Genomic DNA, 10,819 nt, shown 5'->3' on the forward strand with positions numbered 1-10,819 from the left:
CTCGAAGGCAGAACCTGCTGCTAAGGTTCAAAAGTTTACTGAATGGCCTTTGAAATGTATAGGCTTTCATTCTCGTTCCCTAGGCAATAAGGATATAGTTAACAACAACTCATCGGTTGAGACCCAACTCCAGTTATCAATATTTAAGGTGTTCATTGATCTCGTTGGTAACTAACTTTCCGGGAAGGGGTGGGCTAGTGCAAAGAGTTATTGGCTGTTCTAGTTTTTTCACGGTTAAGAACATAAGGAAGTTTATAACTTTTCACTCATTAGGGGTATATTAGTACTTTCACTTCAAATTTTAGTTATAATTATCATAAACTTAAAAGGGTGGTTATAATTTTATACAGGGTCCATATTTTGGTTATTTTTCTAAATTTCCCTAAAAATATATTGGATACTTGTATCCATGGGTCAAGTGGCCATCCAATCACTGACTCTCCTCTTTAAAGAAGAAAACCTAACTAAAGCTGCAACTGCTAAGCCATTTTTGCCGTCAGCCATATCTGCAATTGCAGATCTATACCCCTCTTTCTCCCTCTTATTCTCTCTCGTCTCGTTGACTATCATCAACTCGTTTTCTAGCACACCGAAAGGGATACGATGAGACTCATGGAGACAAGACGCGAGAAGCAAAATGCACAGACTGTCCAATGTCCACCTTCTTCTGGGTAGGCATTTATTTTTTCCCAGGCCAACCATACCGTCTAGCCTGTACCTAATTCACTAAGGCGGCCTTTTTACACTGCCAAATAGCTTTGCCGATTTATTAAATAGTTTCGGGTTAATCGTGGCGAAGCACTGCTGCTGAGTGACTAGGCGCAGCCTAGATTGCTATTTAGAACAATGCTTGTAGATGCTTAAACAAAAAACAACAAAATTTTGATTTGTGAAATTACATTACTGCACTTGACTTCTTTTTTGTGATAGAAGACTAAATAGTCTTTTCACCATCTTTTGGTTGACAAAAAGGGTAAGGCTTAATGTAACATTTAGGTTTTCAATTTGGTAAAATTGAATAAGAAGTAGTAGTAACTGTTGTGGCCAATTTTCTAAAGGGTGAGGGAAGGGGAGGGAGGGAAGGAAAAGGAGAAAGGGGGAGAGAGAGAGGTGTAGAGAAATATAGAATGTGTATAGATATGTTTTCCTTATGCCACTGCCTTTATATATAGTAAACAATAAGAAAAGAGTAACTTGTCCTCCAAGTAAATACAAAGTCTAATAGGAAAGAGTCACTACGATATTGAGTAATCTTAAACATAATCTCACTATAATTTACACAATTATACATGTGCTAATAATGTTCACAACACTCCCCCTTGATTGTGTAAATACTCAAGCTGATATCACACCAGATTCAACAAAGATAGTTGTTGAAGTCATCTCGTCTGCACTGATAGAGTAACATGCTAGTCTCAAACAAGAAACTTCCATATGGAAATAAGTCTCAAAAAACCCGGCTATGTTAAACCCAATATTGTACAAAAATCCATAGTATAAGGAAAATGGTGAGTTGAATGCAAAGTCAGTTTAAACGTCTACTGGATGTACATAAGGGTATAACTAGCTTAGTATGGGTTTCTCGTTAAAACCTAATTAGGTAGCATAAACTTAAAGGACAAAATGCTCCTAATCCTAAGGAAGAAGATTACATTAAAGTCTAGTGACTTTGATTCAAGATACTTTCCTTGAGTTTGACATAATTCTAAAGAGAACTAACCATGTTGCAAATCAGAAAGTTTATGCATACCAATTCCTCGAACAAGCTTCTGGAAAGTAGACTTCGGCAGTGACTTTAGATGTATCTTTTATTGATTAAGGTATTAGAAGGAATCACCTCTATCTAGAGAAAGAGAAATGTTCATTTAGATAGACAGAGATTTTGTTCGAATAAGCTCGACAGCAACTTTCAGCCTGAAGCACTCACGCTTAGCTTCATGTAAGGTAAGAATTTCAGCATGGTTCGATAAAGTCACAACTACGGTCTATTTGGTTGACCTCTAACATATTGCGGTATCTTCAACGGTAAAGATGTAATCACATTTGAGAACGTGCTTTGTGTGGGTCAGACAAGTAATCTGCGTTTGCATAACCAACAAGGAGAGCATTGACTCGGTGACTAAAGGGCGCGTCGTTACTCAAGGAAGCATATATATGAGTAGAACATGTTGATATTGTTGCAGTGAAAACGACAGCTTGCTGCTGGTGTAAATTATAGAAACCAAAACACAACTAAATAGAAATTAAAGACGAACAAAACACACCATAATTTTGTCGGAAAAAACCCTTTGATGTGAAAGGAAAAGCCACAAGACAAAGTCTGAAATACTTCCACTATTGAAAATGGGATTACAAGCACTAATCTCTCTGAAAATTTAGAGGTTGAATGACTCAATAGCGCATACACACTCTTGGATGAACTCACTATTTTTCTGTTTTGTTTCTCTTTGTGGAAAAGCTACAGGCTAAAATATATAAATATTAATAATCAAGTCCCATCTAGAAAACTATGGAAGGGGATAGACAAAGCAATTAATATTGGGGATGCTTTACATTTACTCTGTTCTTGAAATTGGAAAAACCTTTCGTTGTCCAAGGATATTTCTTCTTAGATAGTTGTGTATTAAAGATGGATATTTAATTTCATGACAAGGGAATTCTAACAATCTCCCCCTTCTTGACTAATGTTGAAGAAACACAAACCTCTTGTTGTTGTGCAATGCTCATGTTTCCCATTAGGAAGAGCCTTCGTCAACATATCAGACTTGTTGTCATTGGTATGGACTTTGTCCAACTGTAACAATTTTTTCTTAAGCACATCTCAAATCCAATGATACATAAGATCAATATGTTTAGACTTGTAGTGAAAGCTTGGATTCTTATTGAGATGGATGCCACTTTGATTGTCACAATAGATGATAAACGTTTTCTAGTGTAGACCAAGTTCTTTGAAATATCTCTTCAACCACAACATTTCCTTGCAACATTATGTAATGACAATGTACTCTGCCTTCATAGTAGACAACGTCACACATTTTTGGAATTTAGATTGCGAAGACACCGCTCCCTCTACAAAAGTGAATAAATAGCCCGAAGTTAATCTTTTCGTGTCTTTGTCTCCTGCCAAATCTGTATCAGTGAAGCTTTTGAGAACAAGCTTATACTTCCAAAACACAAACATAACTTTGAAGTACCTCTAAGATACCTTAGAATCCATTTGACTGCTACCCAATGCTTCTACCTAGGATTTGCAACAAACCCGCTCACCACTAATACCACTTGCAAGATATGGCTTAGTACAAACCATTGCATACATTAAACTCTTTACGGCTGAAGCATAGGGAATTTTCTTCACTTTTTCATTCTCTTCCTTTGTTGAAGGGCTTTAATAGTAACTGAGCTTGAAGTGAGCAGCAAATGGACAGCTTACAGCTTGTTTAAGTGTGGGCCATTCTTGTTCTTGACTCTCTTCTATATTAGAATCTGTCATTGCATTCTCTTGGCTATCATGATCATCATCTGTAACTTTTGGTTTAGCTCCCCCATCAACATCGTGAGATGCAACATGAGAAATTGGATCAAAATCAATCAGACTATCAAAATAAGGCTGATCACATTTTTCATTCGTTACAAAATCTTCAATTGTTTAGTCTTCAAAGAAAATCACATCTTGACCTTGAACCACTTTCTTTCTTATAGGATCCCATGATCCGTAGCCAAATTTTTCATCTCTATAACACAAGAATACACATTGCTTGGCCTTGCCATGAAGCTTTGATATCTCTTTCTTAGGTATATGCATAGATACTCTGCAACCGAATGTTTTCAAGTGTCCGTATGAGACATATTTCTTAGTCCATACCTTATCTGGAATATCTCCATTTAAGGGTGATGAAGGACACAAATTAATCAAATAACACGGTGCTCTCATCCCTCCCCCCAAAAATTTTGGGCAATTTCCCATGAGACAACAAACATCTTATTTTTTTCCACAATGGTGTGATTCGTCCTTTCCGCAACACCATTGTGTTGTGGAGTTCTAATAATAGATTCCTTATATCTAATGCCATGAATTTTACAATACTCATCAAATGGCCCCAACTACTCACCGCCATTGTCGGTGCAAATGCATTTTAGTTCACTCATGTCTCACTTTCCACCATTGCATGAAAGCTTTGAAATGTTGATAGCACCTGGTCTTTTGTTTTTAAAGTATATGCCCAAACTTTTCTTAAATGATCATTTATAAAAGTGACAAAATAAGAAGCACCAACCAAGGATTTAACTTTCAATGGGCCACATACCTCCAAACAAAACCTATCTAAAATATTTGATTTTCTTTCATGATTTCTTTGAAAAGAAACTTTATGCTACTTGCCAATTCAACAATGAATGCAACTGTTTATGTGCGTACCTTTAATTTCAGGGAGGATTTCTCTCCTTGCAAGAATATGCAAACCCTTCTCACTCATATGTCCCAATTGCTTATGCCATAGATCGATCGAAGCATCATTTTTCATTTCTTTCATCTCCCCCTTCCATAGTTGAGCATGGGTTATGTATAGAGTGCAACATTTTCTTTTCTTACAATTACGAGGGATCCCTTTTTGATCTTTCATCTTCCATTTGAAAACTTATTCTTGTATCCGACATCATCCAACTTTCTAACAGAAATTAAATTTAGGTGTAAGTCTGGCGCATATCTAACCTCCTTGAGCATGAGTTTGGTGCTTTGATCAGTTTCTAGAATCACTTCACCGATCCCTGCAATTTTTAACATATCCTTATTTCCCATCTTCACTAAGCCATCACTGGTTTTATATGATGAAAAGAATGCCTTGTTCGAAGTAGCATGAAAAGAGGCTCCAGAGTCTACTGTCCAAGTGGTATCTTCATAAGACATATTCAAGCATGATTTTTCATACTCCGAGAGAATAATAATATTACCGTCTAAGGATATAGAAGGAATATCTTTCTCTTCTTGTTTTTCTTCATTCTTCTTCTTTTTCTTGAGTTTTCTACCTTCTCTTCTGTAGTGACCTTTTAGACCACAATAATGACATACCATGTCCTTTCATGGCTTTGATTTGTTTCTCAACCTCCCATAAGACTGAGGATAAGAGCTTCTATTTTTATTCCTTCCCCTCTTTTCTACAACCAAAGCTTTTGAGTAGGAAGAATCTATGGATTTTCTTCTCATTTTTTCATTCAACAAAAGTGACTTGTTTCATTGGGAGGACTCTATCTGGAGTAGAGTTGATGATAAAAATGGCCAAGGTTTCTCAACTGTCTAGTAGAGAACTGAAAGTAGGAGAGCTTGTAACACATATTCATTGAAGAGAACTGATTGACGATGTTTTGCATCTCATTCAAGTTTTCATTAACGTAGTTGCCTTCTTTGAGCTTTAAATTGACAAGTCTTTTCCTAAAAAAAAAACTGTTTTGCCCGTTGTCTTTCTTTCATATAAGCTTTCAAGCTTCTTCCATAACAAAAGTGCATTGCTCTCCTTCAAAATGTGATGATACACATTATCATCAAGCCATTGCTTCATAACTCTAATGGTTCTTCGGTTTTGTTTCTTCCATTCCTCATCGGACATTTTTTTGGGTTTGTCACCTTCAATTGGATTGAACGTATCCTTGCAATACAGTAAGTCCACCATTTTTGACTTCCAAATAATGTAGTTTCTCCATTTAGGCTCACCATTCGACTTGTGTTGATATCCATGATCTACAAAGCAACTGGCTCTGATGCCAATTGTTGAAATTGCTGCAGCAAAAGTAGCAGCTTCCTGCTAGTGTAAATCATAGAAAGCAAAACACAACTAAACAAAAATTAAAGACGAACAAAGGACACCATAATTTTGTGGAAAAAAAACCCCTCCAATGTGAAAGGAAAAACCACATGACAAAGTCTGCAATACTTCCACTATTGGAAATGGGATTACAAGCACTAATCTCTCTAAAACTTTAGAGGATGTTTGACTCAAGAGCGCGCACACACTCTTGGATGAACTCAATACTTTTTTGTTTTGTCTCTCTCTCTCTCTCTATATGGAAAAACTACTGGCTAAAACACATAAATATTCATAATCAACTCCCTTCTAGAAAACTACAGAAGGGGATAGACAAAGTAATTAATATTAGGGCTACTTTACATTTACTCAGTTCTTGAAAGTGGATAAAACCGTTCTTTATCCCATGATATGTATTCTTAGACAGCTTTGCATTACAGATGGATATTTAATTCCACGAGGAGGGAATTCTAATAGACAAGCCTAAATCCGTTATACCTTTGAGGTAGTGGAAGTTGTCTTTAACACCAGTCCAGTGTCTGCATGTAGGCGTGTTGCTATATCTTGCTGAATGAATAACATCGAAAGAGATGTCTGATCTAGTGTATTGAGTTAAGTACGATAAAGTGACAATTGCACCGAGGTATGGAACTTTAAGCTCCAATACCTCTTCCTCATTGCCTTTAGGACATAAAGGATCTTGTTTTGCATCTAGAATTGGTACGGCCATATGAGAATTTGAAGGCTTCGCTTTATCCTCGTTAAAGCGACGCAACACCTTCTTGGTGTAGTTTGATTGATGAACAAGAATACCATCTGAACAATGCTCGATCTCCAGGCCAACACAGTATAGAGTATTCTCGATATCTTTCTTCTCAAATTCCGTCTTAAGGTGCGTGATAGTTTTCTCAAGCTCTTTCAGAGTCCCACTGAGATTCATGTCATCGACATAAACTGCAACGATCATAAAATTGGAATGTGACTTCCTAAGAAACACACATGGGAATAGTTTATTATTCACATAACTTTGACTAATCAAATACTTACTCAGACGGTTGTACCACATCCGTCTGGATTGTTTCAATCTGTAGAGTGAACGCCTAAATCTAATCAAAAGGGTGTTCCGTAGTAGAACTATTTGATTGAGTCAATGTAAGTCATTTAAGCTTTCATGTAGATTTTCGTATCAAGATTTCTATAAAGATATGCGGTTACCATGTCCATGAGCTGCATATTTAGTTTTTCGAAAACTACAAAACTGATAATAGTGCAGGAACCAAATTTGCGCATATCCGTGGACGGAAGCGAAATCAAGTTGGACTTGTGTGCCTTTAATCTCCGGCGAGGAGAGATGGGGTTGATTTGTTTTGGGGGGGGGGGGGGGGGTGGTTGAATACGAATAGGATTGCTTACATATCTCCAGGAAGGAGAATCAAATTGCGGGTGTAGTTCTAAGAAATAATGGTGTCATGTACAGTAAATCGTGAACCATCCTTGATGAATAGTCTATGGTGAGATTTTAAGGAGATGTCTATGCGTAAACGGCGACGTATGAGAGAAAAGTCTCGCTTAGAGAGAATATGCAAATATTATACAAATCATATATAATATTGATGTGCGACATAGTGCATCAATAATAAAATACCCGATGTTAGGTGAATCAATATTGTGTTTTATGTAATGCACATATTTTATAAATCCTACACCACTGTCTCAGTATAATATATCATAGTATTAAAAAAAATGAACAAACGACGTGTATCATATATGTGAGATAGTGTCATTTTGATGCTGACAAACGAGTACACACACACACACACACACACACACATATATATATATATATATATATATATATATCATGTTCTTGTGGTGATCGAATTGTGCGACTGAGAACAAGAGTACATATGTTAACCAATGACAACAGTTATCGATCAGTCCACGCCTTCAAATGGACTACAATGACTATTTGCCCTATGTAATCAATTATTTATCCATGAGCATTCTATTTGTCCTTTTATGTAAATAATACACTTTTTAAGTCAAATAATAATTACATTAAAAGTCTAACCATATATTCTCAACCCATAGGGGCATTATTTCTTTTTTCCTTCAATTTTCCCCATGAATTTATTCATCTTTCCCAATTGGTACGTAGCATGTAACGTATCAACGCATGGAAAGGCCAAAAAAGGACTAATCAGTAACACAATTGGAAACGTCTGATCTCAAAACAATTTTTTGTCTGGTCCCAATCTATTATATATATGTAACCTCCTACAACACCATCACCTTTCACCTAGGTCTTTCCACCAATCATTTTTCTTGTAACACACGACAGATTTCCGGATCCCTCAAAGCTAATCTGTTTGTGATCATTGGGCTTATTTAGTTGGCTATAAATTTTGGTGACGGTTGACGTTTATTTTAATTTCTTTTGAACTTTTTGTTGTGTCTGTGGGAACTGTGGCTAAGCTTAAAGTCTACGTTATGGGAGATCAGGAGGAGCACAAAAGGGCTGAGGGTGAAACTCCCTCTGTGTCCGCAATACCGCCAACAGCAGAAGAAGTCCCGGCGGTTGTTAAGAACGAAGGAGAAAATCATGCCACTGAAGACAAGAGTGTGATCCCAATTCCTGAAGAGACGGCATCTCCTCCTCCTGCTGCTCCTGCTGCAGCAGCTGTCAAAGGTGCACACTCCCCTCTATATCTTTCTCTCTATTTCTGAGCTTTTTAGATAATTATTGTGACATGAAGCCAGACGTACAAAATATAAAATATCTTCACTTTTACGGGTATTTTTCTTGATCGGTGACGTAACTAGACTAAAGTAATTTGTTGGAGTCACAAAATATTTTTCATATTAGAATTGGGTGGATCAACATTTTGTGCTTATAGAAGATATCAATAAAGATGAATGTTTTGCCTCAAGAAAAAAAAAATAATAATAAAGATGAATGTTAGCAAGTGATATTGATCTTAGTTCGATAGATAAATCATTTTTGCTTATGTCAAAAAGTAGGAATTCATAAACTTATGTACAAATATGAAATTATTTATTAATCTTAAACCCTAAGCACTCCCACTACTTAGTTCTTTTTTTATTAGTTTTTTTTTTTTTTTTTTTTTTTTGAAATTTTCATGGGAGAAAGGCAATCTAGAAATTATAAAACCTTCACCATTTTTTACCTTCTCACTTTATATATATATAGAAGATAATCAATTTGCGGATATTCATATTTTGCTCATATTCCTCAACTATCATGTGGAATTTGTTTAACATTCTTAGAGATTGCAGACCCCGCAGTAAAGAAAGGTGTAGGGAGTTCAACTGACAGAGGTATATATGTCTATGATTTGTTTGTTTCTTTGAATCATTTTCTGTACATCCCTCAGTTGCAAGAGATATATATATATATATATATATATATGTATGTATGTATGTATGTATATTAAAAACTCATCATTTTCTCGTTTTTTTTCTTTTTTTCAGATGTATTGTTTGCAAAAATTGAAATGGAGAAAAGGCTGGCCTTAATTAAAGCATGGGAAGAAAGTGAGAAGACAAAAGCAGAGAACAAGTAAGTGGTCATGTATAACTTGATTTATAAAATAAATTAATAAAAACATGAAAAGTGTTGATCCTTCAAAATAATAATTATTTATAATGCTTGATTAAAGCATTTGAAGTATTCCAACGTTTTCAACGATTGACAGGGCATGCAGAAGAATGTCAATAGTAGAATTATGGGAAAACAACAAGAGAACCAATGTAGAGGCAGAACTCAGAAAAATTGAGGTAAAATTCTCGAACCTTGGTTGCAAAAATAAATGCTTATTAACCACCTGAGCTACAAGGTCTTTACAGTTCTCTTAAAATCCTTCAAGTATGCTTGCAGCTATTTGATCCATATGATTACATTAGAACCTATTTTGGATACTTGATCAAAGTGTTTTTTCAACCAATCTGCGTAGGAAAAATATGAAAAAAAGAAGGCAGGGTATGCTGAGAAAATGAAGAACAAAGTTGCTGAAATACATAAAACAGGAGAAGAAAGGAAAGCTATCATTGAAGCCAAGAAAAAAGAGCAATCCCTGAAGGTGGAGGAGACAGCTGCGAAGTTTCGTTCGACTGGAAATACACCAAAGAAATTGCTGTTGTGGTGCTGCGTCTGTCAGCATTCTGCAGTCAAATAATGAATCAACCACCAAAACAAAGGGAGGGGCTTGCTTTCAAATTTGGTTAATTTTGTTGGTTTTTTTATTTGTAGTGCTGCACAGTTTTTTCAATAAGTGCAAAATCAAACACATGCAGAACATTTATAGTTTACTATTCTTCTATTTTGACTAAGCTACTAAGAAAAATAGCAAGTTTTGAAAGGGCAAACCTTTTAGAAACAAACGATGGGGACAGAGTGGAGGTATATTTGAAATTTCTGCCCTCCCTCCAAGCCACTTGTCTTATTGAGCCCTGTACTTCCATAAATCCAGTTGAAAGTTGGGCTTGTCTTCATCAAAGGTTTTCTGAACTTAACAAAGCCCAAACGTGAAGCTTCCTCAACTGCAAAATCCCAGGTCCAACAAGGGCTGTGAGAGTGGTAGTACTTACCTAAGTTGCCTTATCAAAGCAAACTTAACAAATCAACTCCATTGTGCATGAACAAACAAGAATACCTAAAGATGGCCTATTGAGTGCTACGTCAAAATAATGTCGACAGTATTTGACTAGTAATGGATATATCGTGGGTATTTAATTTTGTGATTTATAACTGACTAGGCTCCATATAAGTATAATGAGGCAAATAGAGATTCCTTACTTAAGGTTGTACGTAAATTGTCGACAATTATTATTATTATTATTATTATTATTATTATTATTATTTTGGCAAACAATAGAAAAATCTACACTAAATTCATCTAAATTATAGAGAGAGAGAGAGAGAGAGAGAGAGAGAGAGAGAGATTCAAACACAGTACCTTGAATACATGAGCAAACACTCTTAACCAGCTGAATGACATATAACT

General features: G+C 35.9%; 1 protein-coding gene across 1 annotated transcript; it reads left to right on the forward strand.

The window, feature by feature from the left end:
* The first annotated feature begins 8,285 nt into the window (after window positions 1-8,285).
* On the forward strand, window positions 8,286-9,991 carry LOC137712033 (remorin-like). Its single transcript, XM_068451181.1, has 5 exons — window positions 8,286-8,484; window positions 9,084-9,134; window positions 9,288-9,375; window positions 9,512-9,593; window positions 9,770-9,991. Exons 1-5 carry the CDS (start codon window positions 8,286-8,288, stop codon window positions 9,989-9,991), a joined length of 642 nt encoding a protein of 213 aa, XP_068307282.1.
* The last annotated feature ends 828 nt before the right edge of the window (window positions 9,992-10,819 follow it).

The sequence above is a fragment of the Pyrus communis genome, chromosome 13 (assembly GCF_963583255.1).
Source record: "Pyrus communis chromosome 13, drPyrComm1.1, whole genome shotgun sequence".
Classification (NCBI taxonomy): Eukaryota; Viridiplantae; Streptophyta; class Magnoliopsida; order Rosales; family Rosaceae; genus Pyrus; species Pyrus communis.